The sequence below is a fragment of the Falco cherrug genome, chromosome 4, assembly GCF_023634085.1.
Source record: "Falco cherrug isolate bFalChe1 chromosome 4, bFalChe1.pri, whole genome shotgun sequence".
In the NCBI taxonomy this organism is placed as follows: Eukaryota; Metazoa; Chordata; class Aves; order Falconiformes; family Falconidae; genus Falco; species Falco cherrug.
The window spans coordinates 83,625,588-83,647,176 of NC_073700.1; the positions used below are offsets into that span (position 1 = coordinate 83,625,588).

At 37.2% G+C, this 21,589-nt stretch overlaps 1 protein-coding gene and 1 long non-coding RNA gene across 4 annotated transcripts in view; one reads left to right on the top strand and one right to left on the bottom strand.

Moving 5' to 3' along the window:
* Positions 1-21,589, top strand: part of HDAC9 (histone deacetylase 9) — a 485,060-nt gene that overhangs the window by 278,274 nt on the left and 185,197 nt on the right. For 2 of the 3 annotated variants that reach the window (XM_055706590.1, XM_055706589.1), the window contains exons 10-13: positions 4,795-4,917; positions 7,260-7,470; positions 7,876-8,093; positions 16,539-19,093. In XM_055706590.1, the coding sequence (XP_055562565.1) occupies positions 4,795-4,917; positions 7,260-7,470; positions 7,876-8,093; positions 16,539-16,859 (873 nt within the window). In that variant the 3' untranslated portion in view covers positions 16,860-19,093. Of the gene's footprint in view, positions 1-4,794; positions 4,918-7,259; positions 7,471-7,875; positions 8,094-16,538; positions 19,094-21,589 lie in introns of those variants that run through there. The other variant, XM_055706591.1, reaches the window with a different exon arrangement.
* Positions 8,100-21,589, bottom strand: part of LOC114017509 (uncharacterized) — a 45,547-nt gene continuing 32,057 nt past the window's right edge. Inside the window, exon 3 of the long non-coding RNA XR_008731646.1 lies at positions 8,100-14,981. This is a non-coding gene — a long non-coding RNA (uncharacterized LOC114017509). The remainder of the gene's footprint in view (positions 14,982-21,589) is intronic.

Below are 21,589 nucleotides of genomic sequence, written 5' to 3' on the forward strand. Positions count from 1 at the left end.
AGTGCCTATACTTACATCAATTCCTGCTTTGTTGGCAAAGTTTTCTATTCTTTTTTGGTTTATGCTGTTTATGTTAGAAAAATTGCATAAGAAAATGTGATTTAACAGCATTTTAGTTAATGGAGCTATTTCTCCAGGTCAGTGGCAGGACATTCACCTCAAAAAAACCTGGAATGGGCAGTTCAACCTCCAGCAGTGACTTTTCCCCATAATGAATTAATTGTGTGTGTGAACTATGATCCAGGGGGCAGGTGCGTGACCTCTGCGGACTGATTAGTAGCCTCTCTCTGGCCCGTAACCAAAAAGAAAAAAAAAAAGTTACATTGATGGCTAACATGTGGTCTTGCCTCATAGCCCCCTGTACGTGATTGCAAAGAAATCTAAATGATGCAGAGTAAAGTCCATCATTTGGATTAGATCAGATCCTAGTTCCGTGGAATTAAATGATACATTTTAATATTGGGTATGTTTCAGATCATAGTTTAGTGGAATTAAATGGTATATTTTAATATTGGGTATGTTTTAGATAGAAATTTGTAATATGTGGGTGTTAGTGTTGTATTAAACAGGAAATCTTGTCCAATTGGATCTTTTGTTGACAAGGATACTACAAAATGCAAAGGGCATAAAGTTACAGACTGATACACAGTGCTTGTTACCTTGCATGTTACAGTTTCTGGACACTTGCCCACAGTATTGAACCATGATCAGAAATGCATACAATCTGGTCAGGTTGGCAGCCTGTCTCTGGGGAGATTTGGAAAGGTTGTAGCAACAACCAGCAGAGTTATATTATGTTTATTAATACAATACTGCATTGCATATCATTTGCCATTATGTTTGCCAGACATCAGAAGTTACAGCTCCACTATACAATCACAGATGCTTAACTGAGCCTAAAATGTTCCTTTAGAAGTTGAGCTCTGCATGTTGGAGTTGGTCACTTAGCTCGTTGGTAGTGTGCTAAGCAGCTGAAACTACGGACTCCCATTTCTGGATCCAGTCAGGGATTTCTTTACCTCTCTGGTTACTTGACTCTTAATACTGTGGTCCAGCGGGCTCAAAATTTTTTTCCATGAATCTCAGCTTCAGTGCATTTTGATTTCAGTGGGATTTTATTTAGTAGTTTAACAGCAGCCAAACTCGTGCATATCTCTTTTCTAGTTTAGCTTTAGCTGCCCACTCTCAAAGGCTGTATAGCTAATCAAATTTTCATCAGATACACAAAGTACAGAAGTTTCTAATAATAGGACAAGTGTTTCAAAATCACCCAAACTATCACTTGTTTTGCTGTAATCCTGCATGACTCACATTGCTGTTGTTTCATAATTGTTGTTGTGACATTTGCAGTAAGTGTTGTGCTCCTATTTGAGTGGGTGGATAGCCATGGTTTTCATGGCAGCAAATAAAACACTTTTTGCTGGGGGAAAACAGGTTGCTATGACAGAGAGCCATTTACCAGTAAAACATGAGTCAATACCATAAATGATTACACTCTAGTGCATAGACAGAATTAGAGTATTATCAGTAATGAAACAGATTTTTGCAGTATTTTTGCCGTATCCATTTGAATAGTGAGATCTTTAAGTGGTTTACCCTCCTGAGCAGTCTGGTGGGTAGACATTTAAATCTTTTGAATGAACAAAAGTGCTCTGCAAATGCTACGTTTTTACAGATAATCTTTTACTATCACAGTTCCCTTAATGGTACTTTCAGTACCATTTGTTAAGACACCGGTCTCATTATACGAAACTTGAAAGTTAAACTCAAGATTTTAATTGCACCTTATAAATAAAATGCTGTTTTTATTAGGCCCGGTTGTGTCCAGTATCATCAAGGTTCACTGCAGTAGCTATTTGTCTCTTGTAGCACGCTGTACACTTTCAGGTGACCTGCTGTGCTGGGGCTAAATCTAACTTGCATGAGAAATGCAAGCAGGATTGAGCCCCTGCACAGCATGTCCCTTGAGTTCAGAGGGACAAACTGCCTTAGTCATGTGAAATGATTAATTTCAGGCGTTCAGGCCTGGTCAAAAGCCACTGAAGGCAATGGAAAGTTTTTAGTTGGTGTGAGTGAGCTTCAGATCATTTTCTTTCTTTCATTTGCACTTTGGAGAGCAGCATTTCCTAGAATATCACCTGATTATACAGGATTATAAATGACATGCACGGCGGATAAATGCATACGTGATTTGTGCAGCCCCACAGTGCTGTGTTTCTGACACTCAGCTCCTTGACGTGCTCTTTGCAAGTGGCTAGAGGAAAAATGTGTAAGTTTCTGACCAGCCGGTAAGGTTTGTTTCAAGTGTACGTCAAGAGAGTTTAATTAATTACAAAAAAACCTCCCCAAAAGCCCTAAGAAATAAGAATGTTGAGTCATTGTGAATATTCAAAGCTATAACCTTACTGTAGCTCCACAACTGAGAAGTATTAAAGCCGCACCATTTCCTCTTCCACTCTTGAAGTATAAATGTGCATATAAACATGCACACATGAAAGAGAAGTTCCTGCTTCCCAGCAGGTCCTGGTAGCACAACAGAAGTACAATAACTAATCATGGTTACTTGCTGATCACCGTGCACTGTTACATTTAGTTATTCTACTCTATTTTATGAAAGAGAGTAACTCTGTGGACGGGCTATTTTAAGCATCAGGATGCAGGATCCATGGACCCAGTGAGTATGTACAGAGAGCAGCAAGTAGGGCAAGTTGCTCTTTGGGGTAATTTAGGTGCCAATCCAAACCGTGAAGTCTGCTTAGCCATTGTACTGCCAAATGACACTGCTGGCAACTCCAGCCTTTGCCACCATTTCAAGGTATTTTCAGCGGTGTAAAAAGAGAAGCTGCAGAGGGGTCATGCAGCTCTGCCTCAGCATACACAGGACCGTAATCTATGCAGGTGGGCTACTAAACTTATTTTGGGACATGAGGTTTAACTGACGCTTGGGCTAATATTTACCTGAAAATATTTTAAATATTTAAAATATTTTAAAAATTCGGTTACTTGGCAAAGTGAAAATGACTGATGATTAGCAGTATTAGAAATTGGATGGCAATGGTCTTACGAATAAACTCTTGTTTTCAACATTAAACTCCCATGGTACATAACATGATTGATGCTGCCTGATAAAACAATTGTGCCTGACCTTAATGCAGGAATGTGTTTTACTGCTATGCATCCTGTCACTGTTATGTTTGAAATTCAAATCTTAGAAGGTAATAGTGGCATACCAAAAAGGAAATGTGCATTTTTGAAGTGGCTTTGTATAGACACTGCATCTGCTGCAAATTCGGTGATATTCTAGGAGGCACATTAGAGCTGCTGCAGTGTCCTTTTTCAGTTAAATCTCTGTAGTCTCCCTCAATTATATCTCCATAGTCTTGACATACTTCATTTTATTCATGGTCAAAGATGGTTGTTATCAAGGCACGACACTGTTAGCCAGGAATTAATGTAATATACAAGTGAAGCTTCTTTGTTTCATATGCTATCTGTTGGTATTCCCTAGGTACCAAAAAAAAATTACAGAGATAGACTTCTACTGTTATTGTCTCAGTGATAGGTCGTATCTCCAAACAAACTGTACGAGGAAGGTTATGTTTTGGAATAACATCCTGTGGTTTTGTGCTTAGCCATTTTCATTGATGGTCTGAAGTTGCATTGTATTAGCACAAAGTATTTTACAGAGTTAATTGATATTCCAGGTTTGTCCAGGGGAAAATCTACAGCTCCCCACAACATGCTTGACAAGTTATTATATTTACTTTAGTCAAAGCCCGAGTGTGCAGTATCCCTCTTGGAGGTGGTCTATTATTGGAGTCCCATATGCTTTTTGTTTGGGAAGAAAGCAGTCACTGTGTCATACTGTTACACAGGGTATTCTTTTTCAAGGATGTTGTTCCCTTGGGGACCATATCATGCCAGAGTTCCTAAGTCTAATAAGACCTTTGTAGCTCTTATTGTGTTAAAGTTCTGGGAGGGAAGCAAGAGTTAAACAGAAAATGTAATTCAAGCAACTATACTAGACCACATGTTGAAAAACATGACTGTTCAAGCAGAAAGGCAAAGGCTTCAAAAAGATTCCTGTTGTGGTAATGTAACTTTTTATGTTTCTTCCCAATGAATCTAGAATGGAAAGACAGAGGGTGATCTTTGTAGAATGTCTGGTTTTACTTGACAGTAATTAAAAATATGTCAGCAATTCCATGTCCTTGAAAATTGTATCACAAGACTTCAAAAGAAGTGTTAAAAATTTTAACTTGAAGGGAGTTAGAAAGGCTGTGAGGGGTATCCCACCATCAGAGAATGACAGAATGCTGGGTTTGTGTATATGCATACACAGAGAGAGACAGTACAATTTTTCAAATGGCAGACGTGCCATTCTGCCTCACTTGCTATCCAAAATTCCCATGTCACTGGAAGTAAGTAATGTGCCTGAAATAACCCCATCACAAGCTGTGTAATAGAAACCACACTTCATACCTTACAACAAAAATTGTAACCACCGTGGTAAACTAAAGATCTAATACTTCCATATTTGTGACACCTTTGATTCGGCTAATATACTCCTTAATTCATTGGCTAAATTCCCACTGAGTTTCTAGTAGTGAAAGTGCAGCTGATGAGAAGAACTGATGTTGAGCTGATGAGAAGAGATGGTCTGAGAATCCTCAAGATTTCAGTTTTGCACGGAAATTTGATTCACTAACCAAGGAATAATCCCAGACGTATAAAAAGTAACCAAGATAAAAAGCTTGGAAATTATACTTCTGTTGTTTTTCCCCTTTATTCCAGCATCTGGTTTCACAGCAACGCCTTTTGATACAAGATGAATCAGTGAACTTGTTGAGTCTGTACACATCCCCTTCTCTGCCCAACATTACCTTGGGACTTCCAGCAGTGCAACCTCAAATCAGTGTAAGTGACCAGTCTCAAGCTTCCTGTCTACTTTTGCTTCCAGAATGCCTTCCTTCAGACTATTCTCTTTTTTCAGCATTTTGGAACATAAGCAATTCAGAGTAAGAACCAGAGTTTGGTTTGCATTGGGCAATACCTGAAACTTGAAAGCAACAATCATTCTTAATTGCAAATAAACAAGTGCCAGTGTGGGGCTTAGTAAGTATGGGACACATGCATTGCATTTATGTCTGCAAATCAGATAACAGATCTTAGACATTGTGAGAAGTATATGAGGAGATCATTTAGTATAAAAGTTCAAATTATACTATCAAATTATACTATCACACATACCTGGTAAAGTACAATAAAGTACTTTTTATTGGATTCCAGTGGCAACCTAAGCTGGACTGGAGCATAGTAGGGGAAGAATCTAGTATTCCTGCAGCTAGGTTTGTTATTTGAGGGGTGTGCTACCATCACGAAAATAAAATCAATGCTATGTGAACACTTAATATTATAATGACAAGTTATATTCATATGCCCTGTGTTTAGTCTGCAGCAATCACCTTTATTTAGAGGTAAATGTTAAATTAATATGTGAAATGTATGGAAACACAGACATGCTATGTATAGAAATCCAAAGTGATGGATAAGGATCCTTAGATCTAGACCAAGATACAGTAACCTAGAGGTGACATCTGAGGCTCAGTGAAATATCTGCAAATTTTGTCACTGGTCAAAACTTACCTTTTCTGATTTCCAAAAAAAAAGAAGTAAAAATACTGACAGAAGTTATATGGTGGTTCTGTAAAACAGTGTATAAATGCTGAATAAATTTTAGCAATTTAAATTTCTTAGAATGTGAATTGGTAACTTCTATAAAAATACTAGATGTGTAAGTACAGCTTTCAGTGATGTAAAAAAAATAATAATCTATACAATCCACATGGTTTGCAATAAGTGCTACTTAATTCCAGTGCTAAATGTAGTTTCAAGTTAGTTTCATATTATTTTACAGCTTTTTCAGTACATTTACTGTTCTCACCAATAATATATTGCTGCAATCCAACATTTTAACATCAGATATAGAACTTTGCAAAGAAAACTGTAAGCTTTAAATCAGTTCTCTAGAAGCCTTTCATGAGACATTTATAGCAAATTATTGTTTTTAAATGATGGAAAAAATTAAGCTACTTCACAAAAATATAACTGGCTTCAAAGTAATTTTACAACATCAGAATAATAAATATAAATATGTTTAATTTTCTCACTCAAATCATATGAGCTTTTGATGTGGCCATCTAGCACCAAATATTACTTTTTTTGCATTAGAAAAAGCAAAGGGGTTGATTTATGTAAGTGATTATTTCTGTCACTAGAATAAACAGCTGCAAATGGAATGTAAAGTTTACTTTGCTGTTTGTTTTTCAGGGAAGGGTGATAGCAGAGTGTGAAGTAAGCATACGCCCCAAAAATATTAGTTAAACCCTTGGTTTGCCTCATTAGAATTTACAGAATTTAGATAGTCAGAGATACTGTTTTGACCATGACATACCACAAGTGGTTACCTGCAAGCCTCAGCATGCTTATTTCTGTTAGGTTATTATTCTTGCTGTAAGAATTATTATTCTGCTTTAACTGCTCCTTTAAGAATTAATTTTTTTAACCAGACAAAAAACAAAGAGGTATAAAGTACATTTGCAATGTTGAAAGCCAAAACTTCTTAAAGTTTTAAATCAATAACTACAATTTTAAGGGCATTTTAAAATGCTATACATGTACAACAGCTCTTGATGATTTTGTAGATGAGAATTTAACTATATAAATATACTTTGCAAAGGGTGAAACTTATATTTGTGCTGTCCTTCAGGGAGTCAGGGAGTGCTCCAGGAAAAGTAATAGCTTCCCACTACTACAGGTAATTATTTTGTTTTTCTGATTGGCTTGCTGTCTGGTGGAAAGTTATGTGAAAAACCAAGCCTTGCCTATTCCCAACTCAATGGGAACTGTTTCCTCTGATCCCCCATCTTCCTGTGCAGGAGGCTGTGGGAAGGTCTTTAGGAATTTTAAGGGTAGGTCCTGAGTTTTCATTAATAATGTTCTAACTAGTAGTTCCTTTCGCTTTGGCTTTTATTACTGATTTTTTTTCAAGTGGTTCCATTACTCAGTTTCTCACAGTGTTACATTTAACTGGCATGTTCTTCCTCCCTTTTCATCTCACAGTCAAAGTGTAAGACAGGGTTGTTAACCTTTTCTTCTGTATGTATTCATAAAGTATGACATAAGACCGTCTAATCAAGTGGAGATATAAATGGCCAGGTCTGTGAAAAGCAGTTACTAGTGCCGTTGTTCTTTGACAGGCTTCATCATCATTCAAAGAAAAGCAGAAGGGGGAGACCCAGTCGCTCAGACAAGGAGTGGCCTTGGCTGGACAGTATGGGGGGAACATTCCTCCGTCCTCGACTCATCCTCATGTTACTTTGGAGGGAAAGCCAAATAGCAGCCACCAAGCTCTCTTGCAGCATCTGTTACTGAAAGAACAAATGAGACAGCAAAAGCTTCTTGTGACTGGTAATGATCAGGCGTCAACACAATAATAATTTATTTTCAATGACATTTGTATTCACATGAAAATAAATGCAGTAATACAGATTTTATACATCCTAACCATTGGGAAAAGTGGAAGGGTGGGAGAAAAAGACCGCACCTTTTTTTCCCCCTTTAGTGATTCTGCTCAAGTCTGTTAGCCTGAAAGAATTCAATGATTACAGAAAAGAGAAAATTATTACTTCATCGCATTCTTTTGCAGCTGCTGAACTTCCCAGCATGGCAAGGCACGTGGTACACATCCCACTGCATCAGCACTGATATAAAGTTCTGCAAAATACACCCCTCTTGTTGCTGAAAACTTTCTCTTTTATTAGAACTATTAGTTTGTTGTTTTGCACACGGGAGTGAAATGTCCTTGTTTTGCAGGAGCGGTTCCTCTTCATCCACAGTCTCCTTTAGCAGCAAAGGAGAGAGTCTCACCTGGCATAAGAGCTGCCCACAAACTGCCTCGTCACAGGCCACTGAATCGAACCCAGTCAGCTCCTCTTCCTCAGAGTACTTTGGCCCAGCTGGTTATCCAGCAGCAACATCAACAATTTTTGGAGAAGCAGAAACAGTACCAGCAGCAAATCCACATGAATAAGGTGAGTTCCTAAAATAAGGAATTTCCAGTAAACATAAAGGTTGAAAACTAATAAGGAATTTTAAGTGTTGGTCCCATGTGGTTGTAGACAGTAGAGCATGAGCATCTTGTTTATGGATAGTTGGTGTATACAATTATATAGATCTTCATTTTCAGCTTCTGAAACACACTACAAAGGTAATTTGTTGTTCTTGTCATGCGTAAGAATACAATTCGACAAAATAGGGTTCAAAGCATCTTAACAGGTTTAAATTACAGGTGGTTTCCTGTTGAATGGTAAATGGTGCCTTAAAGTTTACTGCATTTTGGTCCAATTTTTTAGAGCTTTTGCATTTCTGTGCTTCAGCAATAAGTCTATTTAGCTGCCTTTGAATTGTTCTTTAAGCTTTCTTGTGGACTAGTATGTAAAGTAAATATGTAACTCTGAACTCAAATCAGCTGATTAAATTTATCTTTTTTATGTCAGAAACTTCATAAACATCTGGAGATGTTTTAAACTGGCTTTTATCAAACCAACTTTTTCTCTGTGAGTCAATTAGTAACATGACATTTTGTTATCTATATGGCAATATAAAATTACCATATAAAAGGAAAAAGAAAAATGTGCTATTGTTAACATCAGATACAGAGTTGAATTGTGCTCCTCTTTCCCTGTAGAGTAACACCTTGTTCTGGGTAAGGGAGGGAGATGGAGGGAGAATGGAGCAGGGGAGAAAACAGGGTACCATCCATTAGTAAACAAAGAACAGCTGAATATAAATAGATTTATCAGGAGCTAATGCCTTTATGACAAATGTGATGCTGTTCCCTGCTCTGAAATGAAGATATGCGAGTAATTAAATGCTTTTATCTGGAGAATGTTTTTGTGCACTTACTACATAGCTTTCCAAAAGTTGTTTTCTGGAGCTCACCTAGTAATTCAAAGGTATTAATTGTGCATCTTTAGTTATTTTCTTTTCTTTGAGGGTTACCTAATAACTGTATATAAGAGGCAATGGCAAAGAAGAAAAGATGAAAAGCTGGCATTCAGCCCTTCTACCTAAGTGAAAAAAAAGAGAAAAAAACCAAACAAAACAATCCACCTTACTGGGTGAACTTCCCAGGGGTACTGATTCTTTGGAATCTCTAAGAATTCCCAACAAAATTAGAAACAAACCTAGAGTTTAAGTACATAGTTTGTACAGTGGTTTGGTTATTAAATCTTGTCTTAATTAGGAAAAATGAAGACCAGAAAACTTCAAAGTTCAGAGCTGATCCTCGCATGTTAACCCCTCTCAGCTTGGGTGTTTTGATTACTCAACTAGGACTCCACTTGGCTTTTCTTTGAGTATGCATTCCATATGTTTAATCAAGATGGCATATGTATATCTCGTAGCCTCAGGTTTTGAAAATATTTCACCTGCCCTCAATTGTCTGAAGAGAAAAGGATTTTTACCGGTGAAGTACTGAGTCTTTGTGCTGTTTGTGGGTATTCACTACAAACTGGTCAGTTCATGCATTCCTCACAAAGCAGAGATTCCCACTGTCATGTTTTTGTTAGATCATATGATTATTGACACAAATTTTACCGTAGCATTTGGGGATATGTGCAGTGGCATATAGATACATTTTTCCTGAATGTGAAAATTAAACTTGAGTCACGTAAATATATTCCTAGTCATGTGGGACTAGGAATGCATTGCACCTCACAAGAGCTAGGTTGGATAAGGAAATAAAAAGACTGCAGTTGGTTTGGGATAATGCTTATTTCAGTAATATTTTTTTTTCCTGAGTTAAACTGCAATGAAAATATAAGTTAAGGAGAATAATTCCCTCTCACAGTTGAAATATGCTTTTATTCTCACATGGTTTTTTGTGTTAAAGAGACAAACCCATTCCTTCTTTTAAAACCTAGTGAACCTAGCTTTTAGTCTGTACAGTATAGGCTATACACAAATACTATAAATTTAAGTTTATCCTAGGGTCTTCCACTGCCTTGAATCTTCATAAGCTACTTCCTTTGCCCCAGTAGCTTCTCAGTCTCCTTTATTCCTACTCTCAGAGCAGCTAGCCTTTGTCAGGAGCACAGTAAATCATCAGAGCAGTGAACACCTAAGGAGGAATAAGATCGTGCTGCAGCCACAGAAGCAGTGGGTTATCTGAGGATGTGGGTGGTTTATCAGACTTTAAAGTTTGCAGCATCTATGTTCTTCTACAGCACTGTTCTCAGACCTGTTTTGATCAATAGTACTGAAAAATATCAGTGCTCTAATCATCTAACTGTCTTCTGCAAGTGTGCAGAAAGCCAGGGGCCTTTCTTATCTACGTCAAAGAAGAAACCTGACTTAACTGGAATTTAAGGGTAGTCCATAGACAAAAGAGTGAGAAAAGATCAAACAATGGAGTGGTTTTTAAGTACTGAATTTAAAACCTTATTCTTTAACCCTTTAACTTAAAGGTTCAGATTGAACACCTGTGCCTACATAAGGTTTTTGAACACTGCTAGCATGCTGGAATATACTTTGTTCACTCTTAAAACTTGCCTCTATTTGCAGTTGAAGTTATTTGTTCATTGTATAATTTCTATGGCTTTACAATCAAACTTAAACTCTGCAAAGCAGTTATTTAAACCTTAAAAGAGTAGGTATTCTAGATGATGTAGTAAAGCAACCCAATATCTTCTTTTTTCTTAGGACAAGTTTGACCATATATCAAGTGAATACATACACTTGTTATTTTCCATTCATTTTTGTTTATAGGCTGTATAATGAAATTTGCAGAGGTATCCCTCCTTTTGAGTAGTGAAAAATGTAGGGTTTGTTGGTTGTTTGTTTTTTTTAATAGGGAATACTCCCTTTCTCTTAAAAGTTTTGGTGAGAAAGACCAGAACCATTTTAAGCTGACAAGACTTTGAAATGGTAGTTGATCAAGAGCTTAGAACATGTTAACATCTTCTTTTTCTTTTCCATTTCTCTTTCCTTTTTTCCATATGTTTTGGACTTCAGGTATTTAAGGCTTTAATATATTTCAACTGAACCCAGTATTGGAATGTTTGCCCTGACCTAAGATGATATGGCATGTGTCAGCACACCCTGAAAACTGTTTTTGGTCAGATATTTTTGGTGGACGTGTAGGTGAATCTTGCCATAATAAAAAGAAGAAGAGAGCAAGTTTCTCCCCACCTCATTGATCCTTGTATTTATCATGTATTAAAAAGCCATTTCTTTTCTTTGAGAAAAGAATATACTTCAGCAGCAAGCCAGTGCTGCTGTGAGGGTGATAACAAGCAAAGTCTAACATAGGTCAGAGGTAAAGAATTCCCCTAGATAATTTCCATTCTGAAGAGAAACAAATCATTGCCAAGAGATGTGCCTCTGTCGTTAATAACAAAGAGAAGACCCCTATGGATTATTTCTGGTAAGCTGTCAGATGCCAGGGTTTTGATGTGGGAAACGGTATACGTCTCCACTGAAGACTGACATTTATACCTGCGGGATCTAGTATGCTGACCTTCTGAAAACATTCTGCAAATGTTGATATCCCATCCAAAAGTAGGTAGAAAACTTCATCCAAGCTTTCTGGGGAAAAAATAATAATGAATGTGAAGTAACCTGAACTCTGCTTGTCTTAGGGAAGATCGGCTTTGCTGTTGTCAGCTTTAATATACTTCTGTCCAAATGACAGCTTATTTCCTCATAAGGCCCTTTGATCACCATTGCAGATCTTCATTTAGCTCAGTAAAGGGAGTCCAAAGTCTGAAACCCCCACTTAAAATTATTGCAATTGGGTACCAAAAGACCACTACTACAATAAAAACTTTAAAATCTTGATGTTATTTGTATATCTGTGTATCTAGAAGGCTTTGACCTTGCCACTTGCAGAAAAAAAAGGTGATTTTGATTAAACTAATCTAAGTGTAAAGCCCTTAGCAGAAGTCTGCATTCAAGAAAATCTTCAGACATCTTAATGTGAAGAGTACGTGAACAAAGCTCACTGCCTTTAAAGGTGTTTTTTTTGTCACATATGATGAGCAAAGGCCTGCCTCCACTGAAGCTAAACTAGTACTGCCTTCACGGGACCCAGATTTTATTTGATCAGTGTGGGAACCCTACATGTGTTCTTAAAATAATGTATTCATAGCATTCTGGCAATTTGTTTTTAATGGTAGAATCCTCCTCTGTACTGTAGTAGTAAAGGTTAAAATAATGGGGCAGTTGGTAGTGTGCACTGTAGTATAGGAGCAGTATGAATAATGTTAATGCTTAGATAAGGAGTGGTTGAATTTCAGTTTTCATTCAAGGATGTTAATTGGTTTGAAACATCTTTGTATAGGGAACCAGTGACTGGGCAAGACTGAGAAGTGAAAAATCCATGACAAAAAATACATGGGAAGTGAAAATTTGTTAGTGCTTTGGTGATCATAACTGACCAATATGGAAGTTTCTGTTGATTTATTGTTGGAAAAAATAGGAAGATTATTTGTTGTCAAAAGGAATATTGAAAAGATACAGTTAACCTCAGATTAATCATTCACCTCTCTGAATGGTATTTAATGAAACATGAAAGACTGGATCAGGTTCAGAAGGAGTAAATGAATCTGGTTTCATTAGACATATTACAACTGAGGTTTTGGCTTTCCAGCTTACACATCTGACCAGCATCTTCTGAAGGTGAGAGGTAGCACATTTCTTCTTTCAAATATTGCTTATATCTGGGGATTATTTGGACAAAAGTGTAGCAACATTTGACTTTGTTTGGAACTAAAAAATGCCCAGGGCATTCTCCTCTTTGTTGAGAACTAATGTTTAAGCCACAATGCAGAAGAATGATTTTGAAAGATAAATGCATCCCTTAGAAACGCTGTACTACATGAGTAACAGAGACAACAACAAGCAGGTGCCAAGTTGTTTTTGTACAGCTAATAACATACATAGCTGGTCAAAGTAATCTGATAGCTATAGCAGATAAGGAGAAAAATGTGTTCTGTGAGTATATAAGCGTATATAGAAATAACTGCCATGTATTTAAAATGAACAATTAATTAAGGAAAGAAATATATAGGGTGGCTGATGCAGGATTTTGTGCTTTGTCTCTTTGTAAAGACATTTTATTTAAAGTATTGTATTTTACAAGAGTTTATCGATACAAAGGAGAAACAAAGGCAGCAGTTGCAAATGAAGGACCTTTAAAATGGTCTGTTGCAATGTTCAGATTATTTACACTTAGTCTTCCATTTTTCTGTACAAGCAAGCAGGTTAGATTGTGTTTGATGTCTTTTTTTGGTTGGACTCTTGAAATTATACAATGGAGTTGATGTCTGTAAATGCTTCCTCTCCTGCTGCCACTATTTACTTTGGCTCATGCATATCCCTTACAGTTTAATTTCCTGAAAATAAAAGGGGAAAAAATATAGGTTACATTATCATGTAAACATTTTTTTGAGTGACTTCTTTAGTTGGAATAGCGATAGCAGTAAAATGTACTGGTAAAAGAAGACCAATTTGTACAACTGCAATATCTTATTGAAATAAGCCATGGTTTTATTATTATTTATAAATGTAGTCTTATTAAAAATCAGATTAAGAAATCACTTTTTAAAAATCAAAAATATGTATTAAAATGAGGAGAAAGTCCTGCATGTACCTACAGATAAATTCAGAAAAAAGTGGTAAGTGGAGATTTAAAGTGAAAGATTTAAACATTAAGTGTAAACAAAAGTGTCCAGCTGCACAGTGAAAGGACCTGAGTAGTGTTGCCTTCAGGACCCATTTTCTGCTGTGTAATCCAGCCTTAGATTGAGAGATAAAATAGAAATATTGACTCTAAATTGATATCGTTACATGTCTCCAGATACATAATTTTCCATGGTACTACCAGGAGATATAAAATAAGATGGTTCTGACTTAGGAGAACTGAACAGTCCCCTGGTCATGCTACTAATGTAATTACTGGGATAAGATGGGGCCAAGCTGCCTTTAGAAAACACTTTAACCAAGTATGAAAGCACGGTGCTGATACAGAGAAAGCAGTCAGCAGTGGCTTAGCTATCCAAGCAGCAGGAGTGGTTTTCAGGGACATGACTGTGGTGCCCCGTGGCCCCTCGCCTGAGGCTTAGTCAAAGTCACAGAATAAAGGATGTTTTTAATAAGATCTGGCAGTAAAGATGATAATATGAACGCACTTTGTAAAATCTACTGTGTAAATACATAAAGACTTTCATTTCACAGTCTTAGAAAATGTAATTGGTTTAGCTCTTCCTGTCACTTAAGTCTGGACCAAATTGCCCGGTGACTTCCACAGCATTGGAGCAGGCCCCCAGACAGGAATGCTGCAAGCTGAATTGCACACAAATGCCACTCCAGTCTCCACAGCCCCCTTACGTGTGCTTGGATCACTCCACTGATTACATGCAAAAAGTGTTTGAAGGTGTTCCATGTATAGATTATATACTACAGTCCAGCATGTGTTGCCTCAGAAAGCTCATCAGTAGTTCTATGCCATACAGCAATGTGAAGAAGAAAGAGCCTGACATAAAAGTGAAAAACCATAAAAGAAAGGAGAGCAGTAATGAGCTAAATATGTGTCTTAACTTCGCCGTGGACATACACTCATTTTCTCTTGGCTTCCCCTCCAGAAAAACCCACCTGGTATCAAGTAACTGGCACATGGAATGGTTTACAGATGGATCAGCATCAGTGACTCTCGTAGCTGTATGTGATTATCTGTCACACAGATGTTTCAGCTTGTATTTACTTGCTAGCAGCCAGTCCTGCCTTTCTTTTCTTGCTTGACGAGTGGAGAGGGCTCGCCCACAGATGTGTAACTGAGCGACAGGGAGGAGCGTACCTGAGCCGAATACACGTAGTTAGCTTCATTGCCTTCTTGGTCAGCGTCATCCACTGAGAAACAACTGGAAAAGATTTATGGGTTTGATCTGAGAAATTTTCCAGATGCTGCTTAATAAAAGGAGACACTCTGCATTAGTTGCAGTAGTAAGTATTCCCCAGCTTAGAGCATGCCACCTGCAGCATGCAGGATGCACGTGTTGCGATTTGCTAGTTAATATGGTAATGAAAAGGAATTTTTTGTTTGTTTCTTTCTAGTAAGCTATTAAACTCCCATTACATCCCAAAAATGAAGATTTGCTGTGACTGAAGCCTGTGGACTTCCAGCATGGAATTTATTTCTGCACTGATGTGAGGCGTATGCATCAGAGCATCAACTGGAACTGCATAAACAGATCTTTCAACTCTTCTTGTTGACTTTGTAGGAGTTTCTGAATCCAGCTGTAGCTTCTTGATCAGAGTTTACATGACAGCCCTGCCCTTCACTGGGGTGGCGTTTTTCCATATGCATTAGCAAGCAGAATGAAACTAAATGGTCCACAGTTTGTAACAAAATAGCTGTACTGAAGCCATCCAGTAACTCAGCATATAGCAGTAGCTAAGACACAGTTTGAGGCGCTTGATAGTTGCGGGGGAATGCAGATGGGAAGAGGAAACTATGTAAGAGAAATGGTAAAAGGTGGGGGTTTTTCTCCTCTCAGTATATTTGACCTTGGTGATACAAATCGGTATCGGCTTGAAATCAATCAGTTGAGTAAATGGTAATTACTCACTTGACCCTGCAGATTCTTACGCACCTCTTTCAACAAAGCAGGGATTTATTTTTTTAAGTTTTGCCTTTTTGCATTACATTTGGACTATTTTGGAATTCGTTTGCTGTATCTTAGTAAAACATAAATTGTACTTGATTGCAGCACTTGGGCATCTGGCACCTCAGCAGAGCTTTACAATAGCATTTGATGGTGTAAAACCAGGATTATCTGGGTAGCTGTGTTATGTCATTATTGCTGAAACTGGGGTACCTGTACCGTGCACAACAAAAGCTGTAGTCTTTCCAGTCATGGACAAATGACATGCTTGTAGCATCTTTGTGTGACAGGAAAGGGGAATGACAGCAGCTCTTTGTCACCACCCCTGTGTTGGCTTTTGGTGCCTTCATGCTTTAGTTGACGGAGAAGCTTGTGTGAACATTCCCTAATTTACTTATAACAAAAAATTAATGAGATTACTAATTTTCTTATATCTTAGAGTTCCTTTATATGACTATGAACTGTAATATAGTTAAATAAATTTCTGCATTTATGTTGGAAGAGTATGAAAGGAGACTAATTTCTCATGATTGCCAGCTGTAACAGTGTAACATTTTCATTATTCTGTCTTATATTTAGTTTAGTTTTACTGTATAGCACTCTCTACACACATGGTATTTTCTACTGCAGAATAACAAGTGACCTTTTGCTTGGGACCTTTGGTTCTTTTTTCCCTGTACATTAATGTTTTAGCCATGCACAGCTACATGGTTTTGCTACAGAAGCTTTAATTTTGTCAGTGTAAATGTAGTACTTTTCAGTGTTTGGCATCAGTGAAAGGAATCAATAATCATTCCCACTTTCTCTTTCCAGATGCTCTCTAAGTCCATCGAGCAGCTCAAGCAGCCTGGCAGTCACCTGGAGGAAGCCGAAGAAGAGCTTCACGGAGATCACTCGATGCAGGAAGAGCAAGCCCCTGCCAGCAGTGCCAGCGTTAGGGCTGAGAGCAGCAGTGCTGGTGTGGATGACAGAATAGGACAGCAGGTGGGGGCTGTGAAAATCAAAGAGGAACCACCGGACAGTGATGAGGATGTTCAAACCCAGCAAATGGAATCTGGGGAGCAAGCTGCTTTTATGCAACAGGTAATAGGCAAAGATTTAGCTCCAGGATTTGTAATTAAGGTTATTATCTGAACATCACGTGCATTTTCTAGGCTTTGATAAGCAATTGTGTTTTGATTCACTGATCTAGCAAATCTTGATTTACTGTTCAAAGAATCTAACAAAGGCAGAAGTGTTGTATGCACACTTGAAAACATAGTGAAGCTCATCCTTATGGCCACTAATTGAGAAAATACCTGTTGCAGTCAATTATTCTACATAAACCTTTGCATAATAGCTGATAGACTTTGTATTAACCCAGGATTACATTACATCGCTTAGTTCTAGTATCACCTAGCTTGTTGAGATCAGCAACTGCTGGAATTAGTTTCCAGATCTGATTGATGAAACATTCTTCTGTGATTCTGAATCCTCTGACTTTTGCTTTCAGCTGTCTGTATATACTGTATCATAGTGTAGTCTTGAACACTGTTAACATTAGGGTATATTTTCCTCGGTAGACAGGTACTGACTGCTATATCAGTGGTCCCAGGCTGGTGTATAAAGTTGAGTTTAGAGAATACCAGGTGGATGTGAAGAGGCAAGGCAAGGCACTGTTTAAAATTTGCATTATTTTCTTTTTTGCACTGCTTAGTTAATTTTTCATTCTGTCTTATTTGATGATACTGTCCACAGAGACATCCGTAAATGCAGCAGCTGTGAGTACTGGTGAGAAGCAAAATGCAGCATTAGGTTCCAATCAGTTACTAGGATATTGCAGGAAAAGCACATAACTGTTATCATTATCGTCTGATATCCAATCACTTGTTTATTAAAAAAAAAGAAAGACTAATCATACAATACCACATAACCTTTACCGCTAGGTCTCATGGACAAATACTAAAATAACAACTGTGCATAAAATGCCAGCTTGGCAAAAGGAAAATTCAGATTGTTGGTAAGCATTTCAGCAAGGCTGAAAAGCGCAGTGCACGTACGCAGCCAGCGTCCCTTTCCGTTGCTTCGAGATCAGGCACAGCAAGGCTGGGTGCAGTGGAAGGCCCTGTTTATTTAAGTCTATACTTTGTCAGGTCCCTGCTGTTCTCCTGCAGAAAAGTGATTTTGGGAAGGGGGGCAGGAAATGCCTTATGGAAACAGGAAGCCCAAGTGATTCATGTGCTGAGGAATGTGGGGCGGGGGGGGGGGGAATGGGGCAGCGCTCCCTCTGTTTTTAAAGGCACTCTATGAATTGATTTATTGTCAAAGAAAATAACAAAGCGAGTAGGGAAATTGTTAAGGAAGCTTTCCAGTGAAACATTTCCTTCATATTCCCTTTTGATATGTTTACCTTGTTTTATAGGTTTACTTTTGTTAAGCTAGTTAAAGATTCATTGTATTAAGATCCCCTTTAATATGGATAATCCCAAACTGACCTGGAATCCTTGTCAGGTTTTTTTTTCTATTAAAAATATTTATATTTCTAAAGCTGAGGTATTTTAAGGTGCAGTATCCTGTTTCAAAAGAGATAGCTGTTTTGCCAAATGTAGAAATTGTTCTAAAATGTTATTAGCATGTGTTGTTTACATTATGCTATTTACTATTAAATCTCTTATAAAATGTTGTAACTACTAAAGATACATTATCCTTTTTCCTAGAAGGTCGCCAAACAAATGACTAAATAGTTGCTGTTAATATGAAAGGCCTCCTTAGATAGAAAAGATTTATTAATTGAGAAAAACAGGTAATTGTTGTGTGCGCTTTGTATTTGAACAGAAACCTTTCCCATCTTGGATGAAAAAAATCACATTCCCATTCAAAAAATGAAGCATATAAAAATGAAATTATATGTTTTTCCCATTGCGTATAATTTTAATTTTCTTCGAAATCTAACCTCAGCCTCATCAAAAAGGGATAGTGCATCTTTTAAAATACATTTTATCTGGGGAGAAACTTGCAAATGAGAAAACTTTTGTACAATATAATTTCAAAGACATGTATTCACAAAAGACAAAAGATATTTTTATAATGTCATTCAGGTAAGAAACCCCAATACATTATTGGACTTTAATTTCAGAACCTTTCAAATTTGGATAAAATTAAAACAGAAAAACTACCTGGAACCAGTGAAAAGGAAAACTGGGTTTAAACCACATTTCTAATTGATTATTGTCTCTTTACATTTTAAATCTACTGTATTTATTATAATTTACACCCTTAGAGGTGATCTCTTGTTTTGTGTTGTAAATATATTCTGTTTGTATGTTCCCTTTTTTTGCCTTCTGATATAAGTCTCCTCCTTTCTCAAATAAAGTTTTTTTTTTAAAAGATCCCCTTTCAGATATCTGACTTTGTGTAAATTTGATAATTTAGTTGTGCTTTTGCTTTGTATAACCAAATATGTTCACTACACATTGTTGAAACAATTCAAGCTTTCAGGAGCAAGGTTTTTGTTACACTATTCTTACAATAATTACACAAAGTCTTTTTTTTTTTTTTCATCTATTATTTTATCCTACATCAGCCATTATAAGTTTTAGTGAATGTGGAATAGTATTGATGCATGCTTATTTTCCCATCATGGCATCTGTCTTGAACATGTGATCATATATTGCACCATATATAGGAAAGGTAAAGGTGAATCCCAGTTTCTTGGCTCCTACCTATCCAAAATTCAGATGAACTGAAATAATTTCCATGACATTTCTAAAACCTGACTAGAACCCAAAAGATGCTGCTGAAACAGCTTATACTGACCTCTTTGATATACGTCAAGGCCTTTGCAAAACTAGAGTCCACCTATAAAGATGTTGGAGAGGAGGGAATCCACAAGCTTTGCAGACACTACAGAATTGTGTGAGACAGCGAAGTCGTGCTTTAAAGAAACACCATAACACTTCCGTGAAGATATTTAATGCTTTGTGACATTTACTGAACTTCACTTCAGATCTACAGAGAGAAATAGCCTGTACTGCTCAACGATCCCTGTGGCCACAGTATATGCATTACTACTACCGAAGGAGTTCAGAAACTAGCTCTTCTAACTATTCATTTAAATTGCAAAGGATCCTAACAGCTTCGATTCTGGTATAACTTCAATGAAAATAAAATGCTTTCAACATCATAAATATGTAAGAATAAATATTCCCATAAACCAAATTCAATATACTCACTGATACAACAGCAAAGTAATGTTTTGTCAGTAATCCACCCAAAAAAACCAAGATGAAAAGTCAAGTTTTAGCTTAAGAAAGATTAAAACTATCATTAACAGTATAACATTATACTGCTTGCCCTATTGTTTATTATGTATTTAGAATCTTAGGTTTATAAGTCATTCACTCATTCAACAGGGATTTTATTGAGATACCTTCTGTTTAAATACTCGTGTCAGAATTTAAAGAGCAGCCACAAATGTTTTCAATTTACAACATTCCTCATTTGAAGGCTACACCTAGGGTTTTTTTTCTAAATTGTTTGTTTACCATGCATCAAAGCACCCATAATAAAGAAAATAATCATAGTTTAATACAATTCCCAAGCCTTATCTTATTCCAGAAATGATGTGCATATATCTTTTTTTTTCCTTGAAAAATAGATGTTTATTCTGTCCTGTTGTCCAAAAGATAATGCCATGATAGCTACTAATTTAGAAATATTTACTACTAAATGAGGGAAAGAAAATGCTTCCAAATATTTACGAATAATACTCAAGACAGACACACATTACTGTAACATTAGCCTTTTTTTCATCTTCTGGCATTAACAAAATAGGATTAAATTTGAATGTCTCAGCAAAGCATGAGCACTACAGACATTACCACCACTCATCCTTACTATTCAGCAATTCATTCATGCACTATCTTCATTCCATCTTCATTATCATCAGGATCACCAAGATTTACTCCATGTTACTTAAGCCAACTATACCCTGTTTTTATCTTCACTGGCATTCTGAGGTAAAAATCTATAAACGTTAGTCCCAACCACCAATCTAAAAATGTTTACTTATTTCTCCCCTTTATGAACACTTCACAATTTTCAGCCAAAATTAGCTAAGCCAAGTTAATTTCCTTATTGTATTCTGTCCCACTAGCAGCATGTCCTACTTATCCACTTAAGAAATGTTTGTTTGCTTTTCATTTATTTGTTTAGTTTCTGATTTCCTTATGTAGTTCCCATCATCTGGGTGGTAGTGGGGCTTCTGTACCTCATTTCTTAGTGGAGGAATATAGCTTAGAACATCATATGCTGAATTGCTGTTCAGGCAAACAGAAGAGCATCCTGGATAAAATTATTTTCTCTGCGCTAGAGCAATAATCCCAGTGATCCCTGTGGAATTTTACCACTCTGTTTGGTAGATGCTGTGCTTTGCATTTGATTTTTTCCTCTTCTAGTTCAGCCTAATTTGGAATTAGATTTAAAGGCAAAAAACACAATTAGCCATTAGAAAAGCAGGATTCCTCGGCCATGCTCACTCACTCACCCACACAAACAGGACTGGGAAGGGGCATCCTTTAGGTGTGTCCTGGTTTCTGGTCCCCATTTGCTGAGCTCAAGTGTCACACTCCTTTTGCTTATTTTGATTCTGTCCCCGTGACTCATGTAGCCCATACAGAAGAACTTCCCCAGCTGCCTGGGGGCACGCACAACTATTGGAGACCCCCCAGGGTTATTTCATCAGCACCTGAGAGTTAAAAGGGTGCTAGCTTAGTAACTTGAAGTCATTCAGCAATGTCTGACTCTCTGTGATGACTACACCGGGGCCTCAGTCATTAGAGTTGTTTTGGTAGAGCAGATACTTGTAAGTGATTCGGTGCCTTAAT